We start from the raw sequence: 24,513 nt of genomic DNA on the forward strand, positions 1-24,513 counted from the left end.
TTCTGGGTTAGCGGAGTCTGTAACATGAAGCATATGTAACCTGAAGCTTATGTAACTCAAGGTACCACTGTACACCGTAACTCAATGAAGACAACGCATTTGCGTTTATGCAACAGTTTTTGTGTAAGTTTATTGATCATTGTAATGCACAAGTTTTGCATGAATTCACATTCTAAAAATGTAGATCCAGATCATGGCTGTTTTTGCTTCTAATCATATACCCCCATTATCTTTTGTTTTATAAAAATAGCTTCCATTTAATTAGATAAAACTTATTTTTTCCTGATCTTTGCATATCTGGACTATCCAGTAAATGAAGATTGTGTGCATATGTAGATCTAACCAGAAAATGAAACACCAATTCGTTTGCCCATTTTCAATGAAGACTGAACCAAAAAAACCCTCCAAAGAAAAAGCACCACTTGCTGTGACCAAACCACTCTGTGCATCCAATATTTAGAGGACTATCTATTACTGTCCTCCTGCACACTTCTCAGCTACTCAATGGGGCTTAGAATGGTAGAATTGTAAGGTTGGAAGGTATCCCGAGGGGCATCTAGTCTAACCCCCCACTAGCACTTCCCTCTGGATCGTGCCAGCAGTGTACTTCCTATGTTCTGCAAGTTGGAAGGTGGGAATCACATTCAATACTCTGATAAACAGGTATCCTTCCCTGGGGCTCAGGGCACATTGGCAATGGTGCCACCCGCCTGTTATTGCAATTGCCACAACCCACAGTGTGGCCTGGCAAGGGCAGGGAGGAAGACAGAGTTGTGGGTTTACCGTGTTTTGGGCAGACAACCCCCTTTTTGTGGAGAGCAGGCTGTGTTCCTTCTGTGCCTTTTTCAGGTGATTTTGGGATGGAGGGAAATTAAAACAGCCACAGCGCCTGCATACCCAGTTAGTTCAAAAGCAAAATTATAAGAAGGAGTGGTGATGTCTGCTGCTCTAACTGCATTCCTGAGTACACCACAGGGCCAAATTAATACGGCATCTAATGGACCTGACTGGTGTTCACTGTGTTTGACCTTACGTGGCATGACTTCTGAGGCTCCTTGGAACATTGCAAAGCTTGAGGCTTCGGCAAGGCAATCCACTTGGCAGCCTCTCTTTCTGATTGCTTCTCCCCAAAAGGCCACCTCCCTGTCATTTCCTTGACTGCCACCCTTCCAAGCACAGTGTCTGAACACAAAAGAGATCCAACGGGCCTCCAGGATTCCATCAGAGCTCAAATCTCCGCTCCACCTCGTTAGCGATCATTTTCGCAATGGCAAGGGAGGAGGTAGCAGCAGGTGAAGGGGCATTTCTGACATGGAGGATTCGGCTGCCGATGTCTCCAGTGCCTCCGTCAAACACAAAGTCGTCAATCAAGTTTCCGTCGTTGTCCAAGGCCTGAGCTCTGACACCAGCTGGGCCTCTGCAAAAAGAAAGGAGAAGCTGGGCATTCAAACAGGGCAAAGTGGACTTTGAATTGTATCTCTGATTATCACAGCTAATGCAACAGGAGACTTGGGACCCAGCCTGCTTGTCTAGGAACAAAATGCTTAAATTGCTATTAGACCCTACAGATGCTCATATGCTGTTTTAAGTGGAAACTGCGTATCTCGGGCGCTTTAAAAAATTTATTAGAGTTTGGATTTGGATTTGATATCCCGCTTTATCACTACCCGAAGGAGTGTCAAAGCGGCTAACATTCTCCTTTCCCTTCTTCCCCCACAACAAACACTCTGTGAGGTGAGTGGGGCTGAGAGATTTCAAAGAAGTGTGACTGGCCCAAGGTCACCCAGCAGCTGCAGGTGGAGGAGCGAGGAAGCAAACCCGGTTCACCAGATTACAAGTCCACCGCTCTTAACCACTACACCACACTGGCTCTCACTGGCTCTATATACTGGATTTATATACCATCCTTTATCCAACATCACTGTCGGAGGTGGTATGCATCTGAATGCCAGCTGCTGGGAATTGCAGGTCAGGAGAGCCCTGCCGTTGCTTTCAGGCTTCCCAGAAGTGGGATCTGTTTGGCCACTGTGAGAACCAGGTGCAGGACTTGCAGCCGGGCTCTTCCCCTCTTCCGTGATGTCTGAATCCCCAAAAGGATTACCTGAGTATATCATCGATGGTAACTTCTGGTATAAACTTCTGCAGCTGCTTCACCTGAGCACTAAGGAAACACGCTCTGTACATTTCTCCCATTCCATAAGAGAAGTTCCTCAACACCAGCTTCCATAGGCCACTGGGGAGAGAAAGCAACATTTATTGCAAGTAGCTTCCATTCATAGATAGATAGATAGATAGATAGATAGGTAGATATGTACATACACATGCATGCAAACACACACACACAAGTGTAAAGGAAAAATGTAAGCAGAGCAGTCAAAAATGAAAGAAATGCAAAAAAAGTCCCTCATGATGAAGTGTAAACTATTTGCAGTTACCATTCACAAAGCAGGGTGGATAAAAATCAATGATTTAAAAAAAAAAAATCGGATGTTTTAAAATTCAAATCAGATTTTTTTGATTTAAATCGGATTTTTAAAATAAAATGCTTTCGGAGGAAAAAGCTTTCTAAAGATTTTTAAATTTTCTATTTAAGTTACGTTATAGTCCAAAGGCTATTCATCAGGAAATAATGATTTGTTTTAAGTTTTTCATGTGTGCTAAAACTCCGTCTAAGGGGTTTGTTTTTAGTTAAAAAAATAGTTTAACCACATCAGTTAACATTAAAAAACCTGTTCAACTTTGAAGGCGCTACCAAACTTTCATTTTTATAACAGCTATGGTAGTCCCTCACTAACACTGTATGTTACAGGTGTGCTTAATGCTTTTTTAAAAAGTGACAAGATTTTGGTCCTTAGCTCCGAGATGCAGCCAAAGTCAAGGGCTCAGGGGCTGGCTGACTTAAGAGGAAAGAGCAACAATACAGGAAAAAAAATATATTACAGAAACTGTACCCACCCCCTGGTGTTCCCTGCAGCATCAGAAATGCACATGCTCAACCCATAACACCCTGGAGAACAACCTATGCAAGAAGCAGGCGTCCATCGCCCATAGCAAGCCGCGTGATGCTTCCTGGGATGATTATAGTTCATACTACAGACTGCAGAAAGTGGAGCAGGGCAGAGGTAATGAGATTCTCGCTCTACACCTGCAGATGAATGGAAAGAGGACACTACCTGTAAGCCGCCGCGTCTACAAAGTCTTGGAAACTGAAGTCATAGAATCTGTAGCCCTCTCGTTTGAAAGCAAGCACGGCGTTAGGCCCGAGCCAAACACTGCCATCCATCCTCGGGGTGAAATGGATACCCAGGAAGGGGAAACGAGGATCAGGCACCTAAAGCATGAGAAACACACTCAGGAGTCAAAATGCATTTGAAAGAACCACACTCCGCATCACACAAGAATGGCCCAAGGAGCATCTCTCTGAATGGCGCAAACCAAAGAAAACATTGAAAAGAAGGGAGCAGGCTTGACTCTCTCACACACCCACACACCCTCTTTTGAAATGAAAGCTGGGGATCTGGCAATTATAGTTCATCAGGTCGAGCTCTCCCCCCCCCCCATGTGTCTCAGTGCCAATCTTTAGGCTAGGCACATCACATGATAAATATGAGCAACAACACTTGTAGTCACACACTTCTTTTCTGCCCTCCCAAGATTAGTGCATGTGTGGACCTAAATACATCTCCGAGGATTTTGTCTATCGAGATACAAACTCTTACTGAGCTAAATGTACGGATATATAAAAATCAGCATCCTGGGGGGGTGTGGAGAGAGATGCTTTTAAGTCAGAATGGAGGAAAGGGAAATTGGCAGCAGTAACTTGGAATATTCTGGGAAATTGCTTAGAGCAGCTGACATTTCCCAAATATACCCTCTCTAAAGCAGACTGGTTCAAGATTAGGTAATTTCAATATCTATATAACTTTCCCACCGGCATTGTACATGTCTTTGACCACCAAAGCCACAGGACTCATCTTCTGGGTGGCTGAGAAGGATTCTCAGAAGAGGACAATCCCAAGGTTCATTAGAGGAAAGCCAAAATAGTTCAAATAGGCTAAAGTTTGCAGAGTGGATCTGCCCTGAAACTAGAAGGCCTCACACCATGTGTACAGCTTAGTAAATATTAAATTTTGTATTAAATAAATATTAAATAAATAACACCAGTACTCAAAGCATCCAGAAGCACCAGGGGCTTTCTCAAGCTCTCCGTAAACTGACGTACCGGATAAATATTTCCTTTTACCAAATAGCACTTCTCTGGCTTCAGCACCAAGTAATCTCCCCGGAATGGAACAATGCGAGGCTCTGGGCTGCAGCCACTGATCTGAGAGATGCGGTCCGAATAAAGCCCTGCACAGGACACAAGATGCCGACAATGGATTTCCTCCCCCTGCGCAAAAGAAGATGTTGAGGCTCAGCAAAACTACAGCTCCATCTAACATCATCACAAAACCAGCTGACCCGCTAGGCTGTCTGTTTATCCTTCCATTTCCACACCTTCTAGCCTGCTGCTCCCCATGCTTGAAGGTACCTGCTCTAGTGTGACAGGTGAAGAGGCCTGATCTTGACCAGGAGTGGTCTGACAGGACAAAGAGCACCTGGCAGGCTCTTCAGGACCACGGAGAGCTCCTGGAGGAGGCTGGTGTGGCTTGCTGATAGCTAAGCCAGCAGGAATCAAAGGTGCAGAATCCCAGCCTGGAACCCCCCAGTTGGTCCTCAATGGGTGACCTGCCAGTGTCTTTTCTGTTTCTTCGCAGGGGAGCAAGGGGTCTTAGGCAGCTGCTGCACAGGCAGAACTGCAGATTCAGGTTCCACATGAGAGGCGCTTGAGGTCCTTCAAGGGCAGAGTCATAGAATCACAGAATTGTAGAGTTGGAAGGGACACCAAGGGTCATCCAGTCCTGCGCCTGCTATGCAGGGATCTCAATTCCATGACCGATGACCATTCAACCTCCATTTAAAACCCTCCAATGAAGGAGAGTCCACCACCTTCCGAGCGAGTCAGGCACCATCCTCTCTTAAGACTAGACCTTGAGCAGGGAAAGGACTATGAAGCCCTCGAGGCAAGAGCTGCCTGACTCACATTAATATCCATCTCAAACTGTTTTTGTGGCGACGACAGCAATTGTGGTTAAAGTTTTTGTATGCCTGACATGCGACAAATGCCAAAACACAAAGAAAATATTCTGCACTTGAGAAGTAAAATATAATCTGAAAGCTTGGACTTACCTTTGAGCTTCTAACAACAATTGGATATTTCATCCCTGTAAATAATAAGATGAAAACTATAAATGACACTACATATAACATCTGAACCACAAGGACAAAACAGAATAACAGTGGTGCCTCGCAAGACGAAAAGAATCCGTTCCGCGATTCTCTTCATCTAGTGGTTTTTTCATCTTGCGAAGCAAGCCCATTGACGGCTTAGTGGATTAGCGCTATTAGCGGCTTAGCGGATAAGCGGCTTAGAAAAAGGGGGGAAAAGGAAAAAAACCCGCAGGAACTCGCAAGACATTTTCGTCTTGCAAAGCAAGCCCATAGGAAATTCGTTTTGCGAAGCACCTCCAAAACGGAAAACTCTTTCGTCTAGCGAGTTTTCCGTCTTGCGAGGCATTCGTCTTGCGGGGCACCACTGTAACTTGTCAGGCAGATTCAAGGCCCTAAATACTTAGGGCAGCCCAGGCTAAAAACAAAGCTGTACCCAGCAGAATGGAACATGAGTTTTCACCAGCCTTCTAATTTCAGGGTCAGGATATTTGTCCCTCTAGGCCAGTATTATCTGCTGTGACGGGCAATAGATCTCCAGCATCTTGGGCAGAGAGAAGAGGGGCAAGAGAGACTGGGGATTGAACCTGAAACCTTCTGAATACAAGAGAGGTTCTCTGCTACAGAGCTAGTGTTTCTACCCTTAAAGAGAGACAAGCTGCTCTTTCAGAAGTGACCCATAAGCAAGAGGCCTTTAGCTTTCCTCTTTCACCCTCTCCTTGCCTCTCCCTTCACACAGCCTCCACTGCTTTGGAGACTCAGATGGTGACAAATAGTCACATTTTCTATGTACCCACAATACAAAATAGTCAGATCACATCTTGCACCGGATTCGGAACGGGCCAAAAAAGAGAATGTGCCATCATCCCGTTTTAGCAAAAAGTTTCAGAAAATGGCTTCAGTTCCAAGGCACCAGCTGTGCTTTAAAATAATTTTAGAATGCCTACTATAAACTAAGTGGGATGCAGGTGGCGCTGAGGGTTAAACCACAGAGCCTAGGACTTGCAGATCAGCAGGTCGGTGGTTCGAATCCCCGCAATGACGGGGTGAGCTCCCGTTGCTCGGTCCCTGCTCCTGCCAACCTAGCAGTTTGAAAGCACGTCAAAGTGCAAGTAGATAAATAGGTACTGCTCCGGTGGGAAGGTAAACGGTGTTTCCGTGCACTGCTCTGGTTCACTAGAAGTGGCTTAGTCCTGCTGGCCACATGACCTGGAAGCTGTAAGCCAGCTCCCTCGGCCAGTAAAGCGAGATGAGCGCCGCAACCCCAGAGTCGGTCAAGACTGGACCTAATGATCAGGGGTCCCTTTACCTTTGCTATAAACTAACGATTTCCTATTTAACTGCAAGGAAGAAAAGTTTACTGAATTGCCGCAGCTCTCTCTCAGCTACGGCTTCATTGAATTTAGGCTATGGGCTAGTTCTGGAATTTTGCATCTCCCTGGATGGTCTCTAAAGCAATTCCTGCGTCCACCTGAAAACATTCCACGTCGCTCCCCTAGATCATCCCATGAACCGCAGGATCTCCTGAGAGGCTGTGAGCTCCAGGACTGCATATCACCACAAAACCTCACGGAGGAAGACTGCCAAAGTGGGAAGGAAGGACAAAGAAGTTGGAAGGAAAGCTCCTTACCATCTTCACTTCCAGCAGGACTTTCTTTGGCCATTTCCATGCCCTTGACCTCAAAGTCCGTCAACACAGTCCCTCCGGCTGCCTGGAAATCCTCAGCGTAGGCAAAGGCCACCTGCCTGTAGTTCACAATGCCTGTGTATGGCGATTCCAGGGCCATCAAACCCTGAAAAGGCATTCAAAGGGATTTAGGGCCACAGAGAGTTTTCAAGAAGGAGGAAGACAGAAAGACTCCATTTCAGGCCTGCTCAGAAGCTGCCAGTCCAGACAGACTCCTAAGCAGCACTCTTGAGCAGTAAACACAAAGGACCTCCAATTCCCAGTCAGTTGCTGGGGGTTGCAAGCAGGAGAGAGCTTGTGGGCCGCCCACAAACATCTACTCGGCCGCTGCAGGAGGCCCCCTTTGGCTTGGTCCAGCAGGGCTTATATAAGTCCCTGTGTAGCTTGAGGGCTTTTTCTGGGTAAAGTTTGATTCTCCAGCACATTTGCGGTAGCCTCCTTCCTCTGAGCTACAGAAAGAGATACAAGGCCGATTAAGAGTGTCACTGTGGATATGTTTTTCCTCAGCGGCATCTGCTGTGTGTGGAGAAGGTGGTGGTTTCAGCCCTCAGCATCTCGAGACAGGGCTGGGAGAAACCTGTCTGAAACGCTAGAGAACTTGTGATGGCCTGGGATTCGGACTCAGAGGCTGAACTTGAGGAATCCCAGCCTGCACAGGAGTCCCCACCTCCAGAACCAGCTGAGCCGGGGCTGGGGCCTGAGCCTGAAGGGTCCTCACCTGTGCTGGATCCTCAGGTGCAGGCACCAGTTGAGTCTGCTCTGGCTCCTGAGGTGATGGAGGACCCATTGCCTGCAGGTGCTCCACTCTCAGCCCCGTCAGGGGAAGCTGAGGTTGCCTCTGGGTCCAGTTACCCTCCAGCCTCTCCTGAGCTGCAGAGGCTCAGGGCAGAGAGGCGGAGGGAACTAAGTTCCCGCAGGAGGAGTGCTCGCCTCCAGGCCAGGAGAGGCGAGTCACCTGAGGATTGGGGCTACCCTATTCCTCGGGGCAGATAAAAGCCAGCCAGCCCCAGTCCCAGGTTGCGGGAGCAACGTTGTTGCTAGCCTGTTTGCACCCTGTCCTGCTCTTCTGCTAGAGCTCCTGACCCCACCTGACTCCCTGCCTTGGACCCAGCTACAGCTTTGACGGACAGCCTCCATACCGCACCATCGACCTCAGACCGGACTCGGACCTCGCTGCATGGTTAGCCCCTAGGACCAGCACAGTACTGCTGCCAGTCAGTGCAGACAGAGCTGATCTAAACAGAGGGTGGGCAACCTTTTCTGGCTGAAGGGCCTGATCTTTATCTCCTGCACCTGGGGCAGGTGAAAGTTGGCAGGTGTGTGGGGCCACCCATCTGCCAATCCTCTGGTGTCGCAGTGACATCACACACTTGACTTTGAAGAACCTGATTGTTGGGACCGCAAAACAACTACAGGGCTTTCAAAGAGCCCTCTGTACGTTTGTAAACCTCCTCACAGAAGGATGTTACCAAGAGCTTTCTGCGCTTCTCCTTCAAACCACAGAGGTGAAGGAGCCTCTTCGAGAGCTGCTTCAAAGGGCACTTTTGCATAGCATTTTATCCCTCACTATATAAATGAGCAGAGATTAAATCCTGCTGCCTGGGAACAGAATCATGCAGCCAATGCAGAATTAAATCCTGTCCTCACGCCCATCAGCTGAGGTCACTACCATGGGTGAAGCTTGGGGGGTTATAGCCTGATAGGCTATTAATGGTCTGCTGGCCAGAGGCTTCTACCTCTTATCTAGATGGATCAATGATGTGACTCGTCAGAAGACAGGTTCTTATGCTCCTTTAATGGAGGGTTACAAACTTAATTCGTTCCGGAGGTCCGTTCTTAACCCGAAACCGTTCTTAACCTGAGATGCACTTTCGCTAATAGGGTCTCCTGCTGCCGCCACACCACCTGCACGCGATTTCCGTTCTCATCCTGGGGCAAAGTTTGCAACCCGAGGTACTACTTCCGGGTTAGCGGAGTTTGTAAACCGAAGCGTTTGTAACCCGAGGTACCACTGCAATTCAGATGGGGAGGTGAATAGCTGCCCTGGGCTTCCCTAGATCCCAACCCCCTCCGAAAGGTTCCTAGAACAAAAAAGATGCATCACAGCTGTCCATGGAGGCACAGGCCAAATCCGTGTCCAGGGCAGCTGTTTACCAGCTCCATCTGGTACGCAGACTGAGACCCTACCTGCCTGCGGACTGCCTTGCCAGAGTGGTGCATGCTCTGGTTATCCCCCGCTTGGACTACTGCAATGCGCTCTACGTGGGGCTACCTTTGAAGTGAACCAGAAACTGCAGCTAATCCAGAATGCGGCAGCTAGACTGGTGACTGGGAGCGACCGCCGAGACCATATAACACCGGTCTTGAAAGACCTACATTGGCTCCCAGTATGTTTCTGAGCACAATTCAAAGTGTTGGTGCTGACCTTGAAAGCCCTAAACGACCTCGGTCCAGTATATCTGAAGGAGCGTCTCCACCCCCATCGTTCTACCCAGACACTGAGGTCCAGCTCCGAGGGCCTTCTGGCGTTTCCCTCACTGCGAGAAGCCAAGTTACAGGGAACCAGGCAGAGGGCCTTCTTGGTAGTGGCGCCCTCCCTGTGGATCGCCCTCCCACCAGATGTCAAAGAAAACAGCAACTACCAGACTTTTAGAAGACATTTGAAGGCAGCCCTGTTTAGGGAAGCTTTTAATGTTTGATGTATTACAGTATTTTAATATTTTTTGGGGAAGCCCAGCCAGATCATCATCACATCGAATGAGGTTGCATACCCGGCAGTAGGGCTCCTTCACTTGTATTTCCTTGGAAGAGATGAGTTTCAGTCCGCGGACCTCGTTCTGCAGGCCCCTCTCATACAGCGCCTTGAGTCTCGGAACTTCTTCCTGTTCAGCTGCAACGATCAGCTGCAGAAGAAATAAAGGAATTTACAATGCGGAACGTGGGCCAGCCACAGAGTAAAAATGCAACGACAGAGTAAAGGTAACGACAACCGTGCTGTGTGGGATGGAGCAGGAGGAATGTCATGTTGTCATATTAATTAAATACAAGTTTAATGGAATGGAAATTAATCCTCTTTTCAAAAACGTGACATAGGTCAGGCTTGTCCAACTTCCAAGAGACAGTGACCTACCCACTGAAAGTTGTTGATAAATTTAGATAAGTCAAAGTTGTTATGCTTTTTGGGGGGAAAGGGGGTGCGAGGGGTCCCACGATCTGCCACAGGCATCCGATGATCTACCAATCTACCAGTTGGTGTGTTTTTCCCGATATATCCAAAAGGTCAAGGACATTAGTAAAAATAAAACATTATAAATGCATTATAACACTGTGACACTAGATGGCGCTGTAGAGCCAAAATTGGAACTCTATGAAATTTTGCATTGTGAGCATTATAGTGGTTTTTTCAGAGCATTTTCAGAGTGGTTTTTTTATAGCTATATCTCATCCTGGGTCCAGTTCATGATTAGGGCTTCACTGAGCAAGACCCCTAATTAAGACCAGGAAACTCAGTTAATTCATTGCCGATGTACCACTAATAATAATAATTATTCTTATTTATTTAAACCCTGCCCTCCCCCACCAGAGCCAGGCTCAGGACGGCCAACACCAGTAAAATTACAATAAAAACATAATAGGGGAGGAAAGGAAAAAACCAATTTAAAATACAAGTTAAAATACAATTTAAAATGCAGCCTCATTTTAATAGTAGCCCATAGATCAAAACCATAAGGGGAGGGAAACATAAGGATCAGACTGAGTCCAAACCAAAGGCCAGGCAGAACAGCTCTGTCTGCATGGCCTTAAGAGACTGTTCTTATGGCAGTCAGAAAATTCAAATGTATAAAGCAAAGGTGTAAGGACTCTTTTGATGTACAGTGCTCTACAAGGATATTAAGAGTTGCTGGAACAGAAAAGCAAAAAGTGCTGCACCTACCATACCTTGCCGCATTGTTTATACGGGATTCCCTTTTGGTCACAGTACTCATAGCAGAGGGCAGCCCCCTCCACACACAGCTTCGCTTTTAGAGATCCCGGTTTGTAGTAGATCCCACTGTGAATAACACCGCTGTTGTGTCCACTCTGATGGAAGGCTAGTCAGAGAAATGTGTTACAAATAAGGAGAGATGTTGAAATACATGCTGCATGGACCATTATTCTTTTTAACTGTCAGGTGAAATATATATTTAAACTGCCAGGTGATTTTTCAGACTTCAAGCCATGAGAGGTAACTATAAATGTGGTGTAAACTGACCAGAAATGTATAAAGAAAAGTTTGCAATGATGAATTAGCTCGTCCCCCATCCACTGCCACTGCCCCTCCAAATTGCCCTCCCCCCCCCCTTTGCAATTAGGCTTGGAAAAAAGCTCTTACTGGTGACAATAAAGTCTTCTTCCAAGCCTTATTTTGGTGGAAGAAGGGGCAGGGCAGAGAGCACCCCTTTGCAGGTGCATGTCCAGCCATGCAGTAGGCCTATTAAGATAAATGGAAAGTTGTACAAAATTGGCCCCTTACAAGAAATGTTCCCAATGGATTGTGCCTAACTGAAGGATGCCTTTTAGTGAGCCATTTAAACAACCACCACCAAATCTGGAAGATGGGGCAGGCAGAAGTTAAAAATGCATGAGGGAAACTAATACGGAAGGCGATGAGCTCTTTTATCAGATTCAGATATCATACCCAACTCCTTCTCCTTTTCCAGCACTCCAAAAGTGAGGGATGGATGTCGCAGGCTGAGCTCCCTGGCCGATGCCAGCCCCACAATCCCAGCGCCGACGACAGCCACATCAAAAGTGCTATTAAAAACAGGTTTGAGAAGAATGAAAATCACACGCTCCACACAAGCAAAGCACTTATTTCGGTCAAAAGCTATCAGACAATTTCCAAGAGGGGTCTGTTTTGTTTTGCTTTTTTTGCATTTACGTAAAATATTTTTTTTACGTAAGGGACGCGGGTGGCACTGTGGGTTAAACCTCAGAGCCTAGGACTTGCCGATCATAAAGTCGGCGGTTCGAATCCCCGCGACGGGGTGAGCTCCCGTTGCTTGGTCCCTGCTCCTGCCAACCTAGCAGTTCGAAAGCATGTCAAAGTGCAAGTAGATAAATAGGTACCGCTCTGATGGGAAGGTAAATGTTGTTTCCGTGCGCTGCTCTGGTTCGCCAGAAGTGGCTTAGTCATGCTGGCCACATGACCCGGAAGCTGTACGCCAGCTCCCTTGGCCAATAAAGCGAGATGAGCGCCGCAACCCCAGAGTCGGCCACAACTGGACCTAATGGTCAGGGGCCCCTTTACCTTTAAAAGATTTTTTAAGTAAAAAAATTAATGTTACAATGAATGTGGGCTGAGCTGTTCACTCTCCCATTACGTCACAGCCCATGCCAAAATCCCCACCCTTTAAAAAAAGATGGGAGAGTGACATTATACACATTTACACCATTAAAGATTGTACTGCTCTTCTGTTCCCCTAAAAAGTCGTTGACTGTCTTTGGGCTGAGAAGACAGAAGAGCAGCAGGGAAAAGGCAGAATGGCGATGACTAGACAGCATCGTGTGGATGCCCCAGAACAAATGAGGGAACCAAGCATTGCAATTCCACACAAAACACAAGTGTGGAAGTTCCTGTCCGACTCTTTAAACTACATATTTCATTTATTGGTTATATGTACATCCTGTGTCTCATTTTATCATCACAGCCTTCTCTACGATGGCTATGTTTACCTCCACAACCAGGTGAGGAGCACACTGTTCCACTGGGGTCTTATTTTTGGTTTTCCCAGAAGCATCTGGTTAGCCACCATAAGAGCAGGAGGCTGGGTTAGATCCAGCAGGCACTTCTTATGTTCTTAGTTGAAACAAGTGCTCTATCACTAAGCTGCGTCTCCAAGTTTTAATGGGGGAAAACTAACAATTCAATTCCCTACCTGTAGTGACTACAGTACAGCGGTACCTCGGTCTAAGAACAATCCCAGAGCTCAGAAACGGCTTGCGCTAATGGAATTCTCTGTTGCAAAATGCACTCAGAACAAGGGGAGCTTCGAACACAGTCCCTGTCCTACTTGACCTTCTGCATGGGTGGGGAATAATAATAATAATAATATAATAATAATAATAATAATAATAATAATAATAATAATAATAATGGCAGCAGGTGCTCTCCCACTGAGCTATGTCCCTCCCCTACCATAGAAAGCAAGCTTCACCGGCCAGACTTCAGCCTGCCAGGCTGCTCTTAAGTTCCCCAAGAGAATGAGGATCCCTCCAAAGGGGTTTTCATGTTCTCTTGAGAGCCAGTGTGGTGTAGTGGTTAAGAGCGGTGGACTCGTAATCTGGTGAACCGGGTTCGCTTCCCTGCTCCTCCACATGCAGCTGCTGGGTGACCTTGGGCCAGTCACACTTCTCTGAAGTCTCTCAGCCCCACTCACCCCACAGAGTGTTTGTTGTGGGGGAGGAAGGGAAAGGAGAATGTTAGCCGCTTTGAGACTCCTTAAAGGGAGTGAAAGGCGGGATATCAAATCCAAACTCTTCTTCTTCTTCTTCTTCTTCTCCTCTTGTTTCTGTTTGTTGGTGAGTCGCTCTGGGTTGCCTTAGCCGGGCCAGAGGAAGCGACTATGAAATGCAGTAAGTGATGGTGGTGGTGATCAGGGCCAGGTTTAGGTTTGATGAGGCCCTCAGCTACTGAAGGTAATGGGGCCCTTTATATGTCCAGCTGTCCTTTACAACAACAAATTGTCACTTTTTGTGTGTTGAAGATATGCTATATGGTCATTTATGGACCTAATAGGTATCTAAAGCCATTTGCACATAACAAAATATGCATTTTATCTAAATTCAGGTAGGCAGCCGTGTTAGTCTGATGCAGTCGAAATAAATAAATAAAATAAAATAAATGCCCAGTAGAACCTTAGAGACCAACTCAGTTTGTTCTGGGTATAAGCTTTCGTATAAGCTTTCATGCACACACACACTTCTTCAGATACCTGAAGATATCTGAAGAAATGTGCCTGCACACAAAAACTTATACCCAGAACAAACTTAGGTGGTCTCTAAGGTGCTACTGGACAATTTTTTAATTATTTTATCCAAATACAGTCATACCTCGGGATAAATGTGCTTCAAGTTAAGTATTTTCAGGTTGCGCTCTGCGGTGCCCCAGAAGTAACGGAGCGCGTTACTTCTGGGTTTCGCTGTGCGCATGCGCAGACAGTCAAAATGACGTCACGCGCATGCGCGGAAGTGGCGAATCGCGACCCATGCATGCGCAGACACGGGTTGCGTTCGCTTCAGGATGCGAACGGGGCTCTGGAACGGATTCCGTTTGCATCCTGAGGTACCACTGTAATTGATATAAAGGTAAAGGGTAAAGGGACCCCTGACCATTAGGTCCAGTCGTGGCCGACTCTGGGGTTGCGGTGCTCATCTCGCTTTATTGGCCGAGGGAGCCGGCGTACAGCTTCCGGGTCATGTGGCCAGCAGGACTAAGCCGCTTCTGGCGAACCAGAGCAGCGCACGGAAACACCGTTTACCTTCCTGCCAGTGTGGTACCTATTATCTACTTGCACTGGTGTGCTTTCAAACTGCTAGGTTGGCAGGAGCTGGGACCAAGCAACAGGAGCTCACCCCGTCGTGGGGATTCGAACCGCTGACCTTCTGATTGGCAAGCCCTAGGCTCTGTGGTTTAACCCACAGCGCCACCCACGTCCCTGTAACTGCTATAGAAATGAGCAAACCAGTGATATTTGAGGGAGCAGGCTAGCAGGTGGGGCCCATGACTTACATCGTAGGAGCCTACACCACACAAAACACTGTTGCTGGATGTAGGTTTTATTTTGTTTTTTATCTTATATTTTGGAAATGTACAGCCAGGTGTTTTTTCCCGTGGGGAAAAGATAGAGTGGGGCCCTAAACTATAGCTTGTTTAGCTTATATGTAAATCCAGCACTGGTCCTTATGCCCCCCCCCAGCCAAGCCCTCTTCAAATATTGACAATGTAGGTTTTATTTGCTTTTTATCTTATATTTTGGAAATGGACATCCAGTTTTTTGTTTCCTTTAATTGGGGGGGGGGGGGGAGAGACAGTGGGGCCCTACGCCAGGCTGCAGCTGTTTTGGGACTACAACTCCCATGATCCCTCTCTAACAGGACCGGCGCGTGGGATGATGGGAATTGTAGTCCCCAAGCACACCTGGCGGGCCTAGGCCTGCCCTTCCCTTCTACGTCAATTCCCCCGAAGCCGCGCCGGTTCCCCTGCCCTCCCGTCCCGCCCCGCTCACCTCCCGGGGGTCCCTGCGAGGTGCCGGGCGGGGAGAAGGCGGGCCGGCGCCGGGGGGAGCCGCAGCCAGCGCGCCCGCCCGCCCCGCCACACGCAGGCCCGGCCGCACACCGGGGCCATGGTGCTCTGGAGCTCCGCCCGCCCGCCCAGGCGCCGCCCCGAGGAGGAGCCAGGCCGGCCCGGCCTCGCCTCGCCCTCGCCCCGCCGCCGCCAAGGAAGCAAGGGCCGGGGAGGAAGAGAAGAAGGCGCCCGGCCGGGGGAGGCGAGAAGGCAAGTGGGGCTTGTTCTGGATGCAAATTCTTGCTGTTTAGGCAACTTGTTGTTGTTGCTGCTGCTGCTGCCATATGCCCTCTTTTCCCAGGACACGCCCACCACCACCATATTGTTGTTGTTGTTGTTGTTGTTGTTACTGCTGTTTTGTCTTGCCCAAGGCAGCCCAAAGCGACTTGCATCTTGCAAAGCGACCTGCGTTCAGAAACGCCGTTTATGCAAATTGTTGTTGCTGCTGCTGCTGCCATATGCCCTCTTTTCCCAGGACACGCCCACCACCACCATCTCATTATTATTATTATTATTATTATTATTATTATTGCTATTGCTATTTTGTCTTGACTAAGGCAGCCCAAGGGACGCAGGTGGCGCTGTGGGTTAAAGCCTCAGCGCCTAGGGCTTGCCGATTGAAAGGTCGGCGGTTCGAATCCCTGCGGCGGGGTGCGCTCCCGCTGCTCGGTCCCAGCGCCTGCCAACCTAGCAGTTCGAAAGCACCTCCGGGTGCAAGTAGATAAATAGGGACCGCTTACCGGCGGGAAGGTAAACGGCGTTTCCGTGTGCGGCTCTGGCTCGCCAGAGCAGCGATGTCACGCTGGCCACGTGACCCGGAAGTGTCTCTGGACAGCGCTGGCCCCTGGCCTCTTGAGTGAGATGGGCGCACAACCCCAGAGTCTGTCAAGACTGGCCCGTACGGGCAGGGGTACCTTTACCTTTACCTTTAAGGCAGCCCAAAGCGACTTGCATCTTGCAAAGCGACCTGCGTTCAGAAACGTCGTTTATGCAAATTGTTGTTGTTGCTGCTGCTGCCATATGCCCTCTTTTCCCAGGACACGCCCACCACCACCATCTCATTATTATTATTATTATTATTATTATTATTATTATTGCTATTGCTATTTTGTCTTGCCCAAGGCAGCCCAAAGCGACTTGCATCTTGCAAAGCGACCTGCGTTCAGAAACGTCGTTTATGCAAATTGTTGTTGTTGCTGCTGCTGCCATATGCCCTCTTTTCCCAGGACACGCCCACCACCGCCATCTCATTATTATTATTATTATTATTGCTATTGCTATTGCTATTGCTATTGCTATTTTGTCTTGACTAAGGCAGCCCAAAGCGACTTGCATCTTGCAAAGCGACCTGCGTTCAGAAACGTCGTTTATGCAAATTGTTGTTGCTGCTGCTGCTGCCATATGCCCTCTTTTCCCAGGACACGCCCACCACCACCATCTCATTATTATTATTATTATTATTATTATCATTATTATTATTATTATTATTATTGCTATTGCTATTTTGTCTTGACTAAGGCAGCCCAAAGCGACTTGCATCTTGCAAAGCGACCTGCATTCAGAAACGTCGTTTATGCAAATTGTTGTTGTTGCTGCTGCTGCTGCCATATGCCCTCTTTTCCCAGGACACGCCCACCACACCATCTCATTATTATTATTATTATTATTATTATTATTGCTATTTTGTCTTGCCCAAGGCAGCCCAAAGCGACTTGCATCTTGCAAAGCGACCTGCGTTCAGAAACGTCGTTTATGCAAATTGTTGTTGTTGCTGCTGCTGCCATATGCCCTCTTTTCCCAGGACACGCCCACCACCACCATCTCATTATTATTATTATTATTATTATTATTATTATTATTATTGCTATTTTGTCTTGACTAAGGCAGCCCAAAGCGACTTGCATCTTGCAAAACGACCTGCGTTCAGAAACGTCGTTTATGCAAATTGTTGTTGTTGTTGCTGCTGCCCTATGCCCTCTTTTTCCAGGACACGCCCACCACCACCATATTATTGTTGTTGTTGTTGTTGTTGTTGTTACTGCTGTTTTGTCTTGCCCAAGGCAGCCCAAAGCGACTTGCAAAGCGACCTGCGTTCAGAAACGTCGTTTATGCAAATTGTTGTTGTTGCTGCTGCTGCCATATGCCCTCTTTTCCCAGGACACGCCCACCACCACCATCTCATTATTATTATTATTATTATTATTATTATTATTATTGCTATTGCTATTTTGTCTTGACTAAGGCAGCCCAAAGCGACTTGCATCTTGCAAAGCGACCTGCGTTCAGAAACGTCGTTTATGCAAATTGTTGTTGTTGCTGCTGCTGCCATATGCCCTCTTTTCCCAGGACACGCCCACCACCACCATCTCATTATTATTATTATTATTATTATTATTATTATTATTATTGCTATTGCTATTTTGTCTTGACTAAGGCAGCCCAAAGTGACTTGCATCTTGCAAAGCGACCTGCGTTCAGAAACGTCGTTTATGCAAATTGTTGTTGCTGCTGCTGCTGCCATATGCCCTCTTTTCCCAGGACACGCCCACCACCGCCATCTCATTATTATTATTATTATTATTATTATTATTATTGCTATTGCTATTTTGTCTTGACTAAGGCAGCCCAAAGCGACTTGCATCTTGCAAAGCGACCTGCGTTCAGAAACGTCGTTTATGCAAATTGTTGTTGCTGCTGCTGCTGCCCTATGCCCTCTTTTCCCAGGACACGCCCACCACCACCATATTATTGTTGTTGTTGTTGTTGTTGTTGTTGTTGTTGTTACTGCTATTTTGTCTTGCCCAAGGCAGCCCAAAGCGACTTGCATCTTGCAAAGCGACCTGCGTTCAGAAACGTCGTTTATGCAAATTGTTGTTGTTGCTGCTGCTGCCATATGCCCTCTTTTCCCAGGACACGCCCACCACCACCATCTCATTATTATTATTATTATTATTATTATTATTATTATTGCTATTGCTATTTTGTCTTGACTAAGGCAGCCCAAAGCGACTTGCATCTTGCAAAGCAACCTGCGTTCAGAAACGTCGTTTATGCAAATTGTTGTTGTTGCTGCTGCTGCCATATACCCTCTTTTCCCAGGACACGCCCACCACCACCATCTCATTATTATTATTATTATTATTATTATTATTATTGCTATTGCTATTTTGTCTTGACTAAGGCAGCCCAAAGTGACTTGCATCTTGCAAAGCGACCTGCGTTCAGAAACGTCGTTTATGCAAATTGTTGTTGCTGCTGCTGCTGCCATATGCCCTCTTTTCCCAGGACACGCCCACCACCACCATCTCATTATTATTATTATTATTATTATTATTATTATTATTGCTATTGCTATTTTGTCTTGACTAAGGCAGCCCAAAGCGACTTGCATCTTGCAAAGCGACCTGCGTTCAGAAACGTCGTTTATGCAAATTGTTGTTGTTGCTGCTGCTGCCCTATGCCCTCTTTTCCCAGGACACGCCCACCACCACCATCTCATTATTATTATTATTATTATTATTATTATTGCTATTGCTATTTTGTCTTGACTAAGGCAGCCCAAAGCGACTTGCATCTTGCAAAGCGACCTGCGTTCAGAAACGTCGTTTATGCAAATTGTTGTTGTTGCTGCTGCTGCCATATGCCCTCTTTTCCCAGGACACGCCCACCACCACCATCTCATTATTATTATTATTATTATTATTATTATTATTGCTATTTTGTCTTGACTAAGGCAGCCCAAAGCGACTTGCATCTTGCAAAACGACCTGCGTTCAGAAACGTCGTTTATGCAAATTGTTGTTGTTGTTGCTGCTGCCCTATGCCCTCTTTTTCCAGGACACGCCCACCACCACCATATTATTGTTGTTGTTGTTGTTGTTGTTGTTACTGTTGTTTTGTCTTGCCCAAGGCAGCCCAAAGCGATTTGCAAAGCGACCTGCGTTCAGAAACGTCGTTTATGCAAATTGTTGTTGTTGCTGCTGCTGCCCTATGCCCTCTTTTCCCAGGACACGCCCACCACCACCATCTCATTATTATTATTATTATTGTTATTATTGCTATTGCTATTTTGTCTTGACTAAGGCAGCCCAAAGCAACTTGCATCTTGCAAAGCGACCTGCGTTCAGAAACGTCGTTTATGCAAATTGTTGTTGTTGCTGCTGCTGCCATATGCCCTCTTTTCCCAGGACACGCCCACCACCGCCATCTCATTATTATTATTATTATTATTATTATTATTATTATTGCTATTGCTATTTTGTCTTGACTAAGGCAGCCCAAAGCGACTTGCATCTTGCAAAGCGACCTGCGTTCAGAAACGTCGTTTATGCAAATTGTTGTTGCTGCTGCTGCTGCCATATGCCCTCTTTTCCCAGGACACGCCCACCACCACCATCTCATTATTATTATTATTATTATTATTATTATTATTATTATTACTGCTATTGCTATTTTGTCTTGACTAAGGCAGCCCAAAGCGACTTGCATCTTGCAAAGCGACCTGCGTTCAGAAACGTCGTTTATGCAAATTGTTGTTGTTGCTGCTGCTGCCATATGCCCTCTTTTCCCAGGACACGCCCACCACCACCATCTCATTATTATTATTATTATTATTATTATTATTATTGCTATTTTGTCTTGACTAAGGCAGCCCAAAGCGACTTGCATCTTGCAAAGCGACCTGCGTTCAGAAACGTCGTTTATGCAAATTGTTGTTGTTTATGCAAGTTGTTGCTGCTGTTGCTGCTGCTGTATGTCCTCTTCTCCCAGTACACGTCCACCACCACCACCATCATATTATTATTGCTATTGCTATTTTGTCTTGCCAAAAGGCAGCCCAAAGCAACTTGCATCTTGTAAAGCGACCTGGGTTCAGAAAAGTAGTTTATGCAAATTGTTGTTGTTTATGCAAGTTGTTGCTGCTGTTGCTGCTGCTGCTATATGACCTCTTTTTCCAGTGTTCTCTAAGCTACCAGCATGAGTTTGACCAAACTGCAGGAGGCAGTGGAAGACAGAAGTGCCTGGCATGCTCTGGTCCAGGGAGTCACGAAGAGGCGGACACGACTAAACGACTAAACAATAACAACATTATTATTATTATTATATATTCAACACACAAACACAGCGACAGTTTGTTGTTGGCAAAGGACAGCTGGACATATAAAGGGCCCCGTTACCTTCAGTAGCTTAGGGCCGCATGAAACCTAAATCCAGCCCTGGTCTGCATGGCATGGTAGAGCTGGGAGGGACCACGAGAGTCAATCTAGTCCAGCCCCTTGCAGGGCAGCAGGGATCCTTTGCCTAGAGTCATATAGGATGGTAGAATTGGAAGGGACTCAAAGGGTAAATCCATACTAGCAAATTGCAACTAGTTCCCTTTGAGACCGTTGAGATTAAGTCATTGCAAACATCCCCCACTCATGGGCCAAGGGGAGGGGGGCAGGGAAAGGCAGCTGTCCCCCCCATAAATAAATAAAACTACATAAAAATACATAGAAAACTGTGGTTCTGCCCCCCCCCCAACAAAAATCCTGGCTATGCCCATGGCGCCACTGGGCCTAAATTTTAATCTGGATCTATTCAACCTAGGAAACCTCAGCTCAGCTGCAAAAAGTACTATTTTGTGGCATATTAAAGACTACCAGTTGTTATATTGTCGCACAAACCTGTTCTAAGCATTTAGCGAGACAACCTATGAATTTTTTGAATCCTTGAAACGAGTTCTATAAATGCTGAGGATCATTATTATTAGTGTTTTATATCACGTCCTTAATAGATGGTCTTTATTGGTAACTCTTATACCTGCCGACAATTGATGTGTGTTCTTTGTGCGGGAATCCGCTAAACTGCTGCTGTTTCTTTTTCAGAAGCTGAATGATGCTGATTGGAGCTTTGACACGTCAGACGAGCTTATTAAAGAGGCAGCCCTCCTGGGATACAGGCAGGGGTTTTTGGGGGTGGCTTAATGCCGTTTTCAACAAGTAAGTGTGCTGGCCAGAACAACTAAATCAGCTCCCACAAAGGACACTGCGAATTGAAACCCATTTGTCTTTTAAAGCCCTCTAGGTTGGTGGCCGTTGCTGCCTACTGTGGCAAGGAGTTCCAAAGATTAACCACGTGCCATGTGAAGAAGCCCTTTCTTTTGCCTGTCCTGGGTCTTCCAGCATTTTGCTTCACTGAATGCCCCCGAGTTCTAGCACTGATGGAAAAGGCGAAAAACTTTTCTCTGTCCGCTTTCCCCGTGCCCTGCATAATTTTGTAAACTTCAATCGTGTGGCTCCTTTCTTGCGTTTTCTCTTAACTGAAAAGCCCCAAACGCTGCAGCCTTTCCGTAGGGGAGTCCCTCCACCCCCTTAATTGTTTTGCCCGCCCTTTCCTGAAATGTTTCTAACTCTACAATATCCTTTTTGAGGTGAGGCAATCGGAACTTTGCACAGTATTCCAAACATTAGGATGCCGGCAGTTTTATATTCAATTCCTTGCCTAATGATCCCTAGATAGGGATGCGGGTGGCGCTGTGCTCTAAACCACTGAGCCTCTTGGGTTTGCCGATCAGAAGGTCGGTGGTTCGAATCCCTGCGACAGAGTGAGCTCCCGTTGCTCTGTCCCAGCTCCTGCCAACCTAGCAGTTTGAAAGCATGCCAGTGCAAGTAGATAAATAGGTACCACTCCGGCGGGAAGGTAAACAATGTTTCCATGTGCTGCGGTTTCCGTCATGATGTCCCATTGCGCCAGAAGCGGTTTAGTCCTGCTGGCCACATGACTCGGAAAGCTATGGACAAAGGCCGACTCCCTCAGCCTGAAAGCAAGATGAGCGTCACAACCCCATAGTCGCCTTTGACTGGATTTAACCATCCAGGGGTCCTTTACCTTTACCTTTAATGATCTCTAGGCATGGAATGGTCTTTTTTTACGGCCGCCACACACTGAGTTGACATATTCATTGAGCGATCTGCTACAAACCCCAGGTCACTTGCCACTTCAGACCCCAAAAGCATATATGTGAAATTATTGCTTGCTCTGACTTGAATCACTTTACACTTGTTTACACTGCATAGGCCTAGCAGGGCCCAATAACAGAAGGCAGAGCAAGTAAGTGGACACCCAGCGCACCGTTAACCTATGGCACTCACTTCAACAAGAGGTGCTAATGGCCACCCAACCTGAATGCCTTTAAAAGAGGATTGCATAATAAAAACAAAACTGTCCTTAAAAGTAGCTGTTGCTCCTCGTTTACAGGGTGGACTATGAGCGGATCCAGGCTGTTGGCCCAGACAGAGCCGCTTCGGAATGGCTCCTTCGGTGCGGGGCACTCGTGCGTTACCAAGGCTTGGACAAATGGCAGCAAGATTACAATGCTCTCCCTTCGGGACCATTAGGGAAATATAAGATACAGTCAATTAATGCCACAGAATCTTGCATCATGGCCAAGGGATTCGATTATTTGGGTAAGTAGCTGAAACACTAGGGATGCAGGTGGCGCTGTGGGTTAAACCACAGAGCCTAGGACTTGCGGTTTGAATCCCCGTGATGGGGTGAGTTCCCGTTGCTCGGTCCCTGCTCCTGCCAACCTAGCAGTTCGAAAGCACGTCAAAGTGCAAGTAGATAAATAGGTACCACTCCGGCGGGAAGGTAAATGGCGTTTCCGTGCGCTGCTCTGGTTCGCCAGAGGCGGCTTAGTCCACATGACCTGGAAGCTGTACGCCGGCTCCCTCGGCCAATAAAGCAAGATGAGCGCCGCAAGCCCAAAGTCATCGGTGACTGGACCTAATGGTCAGGGGTCCCTTTACCTTTATCTTTTAGCTGAAACGCTACCAGCTTGGTCCGTCAATATTCCCAATATGCCACACACCCCTGTCCACCAGCACTCACAAAATTTGAAATGTACACAACTGGTCCAAAAAGGTTGTTGAAAGCTGGTTTAGATCACTGCCTGCTTATACAGGTCGCACTGTGGAACATAGACCCAGCCCTTTCTCAGGTGGTGAAGTCTCCGCAAGGAGACTTTATCACTTGCATGGGCAAAAACTGTAGATCTTCAGGCCGGTTGTGTGTTGCAAGTCCCCCTCCCTGACGTACTGCCTGTTTCAGACGGCCTGGAGCACGTTGAGGAAATCCGGCTTTGCAAGTGCATGTACATCTACGATGAGTGCTTGCAGCGGCTGAGCCAGACGCCCAGCCTGCAGAGAAGCCTCCTGCGCCTGTGGATCATTTCCTGCGGGAACGTCACGGACAAAGGCATCATTGCGCTGCATAAGCTCAGGTATGCAAGGGCAGCCCTGCGTTTTTGCTTCATCATGAACCCTGTTGTTCTCGCAACCACCAACGGAAAATATAGGTGACTTACAGGAGCCCTCGCCCTGCTGCAGTTAGGCTCCAAAGATTCCTTCCCTTGGCTACCATGAAAGGCGTTTTTTCCCCCAAGCCAAATTGTTGGAGAGGACACGGGAGACGCACTTTCAGAATAAAAATTTGCTCCTGCTGTATCAGTTTTTTTAAATTGGTGTTGGAAAACGCAACTAGGATTTTCGTCAGGGCCACGGAATGCTCTTGCTCACATTTTGAAAAGATGTCTATCAATATTCTGCAAATAAAAAAACATTTTGGTCCTGCGCTACACTAAAATGTTAAAATGCTTCTTTGATTGTCCTTGAACTTTCCCGCCACACTTGCCACCCTCTCCTGCAGCACCCTTTGAGAACCACTGACTTAGAGGTTATGTTACAATCAAGCAGTATATAAATTTGGTTGGACGAAAATAAAAGGCATCTGTGAATAGCGGGCTTAATGTGTGCCCGTCTTTCAGTGCAGTCAGCAGCTTTTGCTAAATTAAATATTTCTTCTTCTTCTTTACAGTAATCTGGAATATTTGTTTTTGAGCGACTTACCTGGGATAAAAGAGAAGGAAGGCACTGCTCAGACCCTCAGGCGATCATTGCCAGCCTTGCAGCTAGAACTGGACTTGGATTAAAGGAATTGCCACCTCACTGGGCCTCATAGTCTTTGTAAACCTGTGAAAGTTGTGGAGGTGGAGAATTGCTCAGCCCACTGCTGTCTCTGCAGAATCTCCGCTCTCCAGCCTCTCAAGGGAGGCCTCTGCTTTTGGGAATCCCTTAACAGGTGATGCTACAGATTGCCCAATGCTAGGCATGTGATCTGTCCTTAAGCTACTCCCCCCCCTCCATAAATCAAGACTACAACACCCCTGGGCCACTTTCTGAAGAACTCGTTT

At 47.0% G+C, this 24,513-nt stretch overlaps 2 protein-coding genes across 3 annotated transcripts; one reads left to right on the plus strand and one right to left on the minus strand.

Annotated features, from left to right (window-relative positions):
• Positions 1 to 98: 98 nt before the first annotated feature.
• On the minus strand, positions 99 to 15,485 carry L2HGDH (L-2-hydroxyglutarate dehydrogenase). Of its 2 annotated transcripts, XM_079957951.1 has the most exons (10): positions 15,223 to 15,485; positions 11,634 to 11,749; positions 10,895 to 11,046; positions 9,727 to 9,858; positions 6,899 to 7,061; positions 5,230 to 5,264; positions 4,223 to 4,390; positions 3,174 to 3,331; positions 2,102 to 2,233; positions 99 to 1,417 (listed from the first exon to the last, which is right to left on the minus strand). In XM_079957951.1, exons 1-10 carry the CDS (start codon positions 15,339 to 15,341, stop codon positions 1,222 to 1,224), a joined length of 1,371 nt encoding a protein of 456 aa, XP_079814077.1. In that variant the 5' UTR covers positions 15,342 to 15,485; the 3' UTR covers positions 99 to 1,221. The 2 variants fall into 2 exon arrangements, with proteins under 2 accessions (XP_079814077.1, XP_079814076.1); XM_079957950.1 differs by lacking the exons at positions 11,634 to 11,749; positions 15,223 to 15,485 and having other exon boundaries at positions 10,890 to 11,033.
• On the plus strand, positions 15,467 to 24,268 carry DMAC2L (distal membrane arm assembly component 2 like). Its single transcript, XM_079963292.1, has 5 exons — positions 15,467 to 15,491; positions 21,149 to 21,262; positions 22,521 to 22,729; positions 23,373 to 23,544; positions 24,138 to 24,268. The coding sequence occupies exons 2-5, from the start codon at positions 21,156 to 21,158 to the stop codon at positions 24,250 to 24,252; spliced, it is 603 nt and encodes a 200-aa protein (XP_079819418.1). The 5' UTR covers positions 15,467 to 15,491; positions 21,149 to 21,155; the 3' UTR covers positions 24,253 to 24,268.
• Positions 24,269 to 24,513: the final 245 nt, after the last annotated feature.

This window comes from Podarcis cretensis, assembly GCF_951804945.1.
Source record: "Podarcis cretensis genome assembly, chromosome: 1".
NCBI classification, from domain to species: domain Eukaryota; kingdom Metazoa; phylum Chordata; class Lepidosauria; order Squamata; family Lacertidae; genus Podarcis; species Podarcis cretensis.

Coding starts and splice junctions, on each gene's coding strand:
- DMAC2L (XM_079963292.1), top strand. CDS start 21,156: ATGATGCTGATTGGAGCTTTGACACGTCAGACGAGCTTATTAAAGAGG. Junction 21,263..22,520: donor CTTAATGCCGTTTTCAACAA/GTAAGTGTGCTG, acceptor CCTCGTTTACAG/GGTGGACTATGAGCGGATCC. Junction 22,730..23,372: donor CAAGGGATTCGATTATTTGG/GTAAGTAGCTGA, acceptor TGCCTGTTTCAG/ACGGCCTGGAGCACGTTGAG.
- L2HGDH (XM_079957951.1), bottom strand. CDS start 15,341: ATGGCCCCGGTGTGCGGCCGGGCCTGCGTGTGGCGGGGCGGGCGGGCG. Junction 9,859..10,894: donor CGTATAAACAATGCGGCAAG/GTATGGTAGGTG, acceptor TTTCTTCTGCAG/CTGATCGTTGCAGCTGAACA. Junction 5,265..6,898: donor TCCTGCTGGAAGTGAAGATG/GTAAGGAGCTTT, acceptor TATTATTTACAG/GGATGAAATATCCAATTGTT.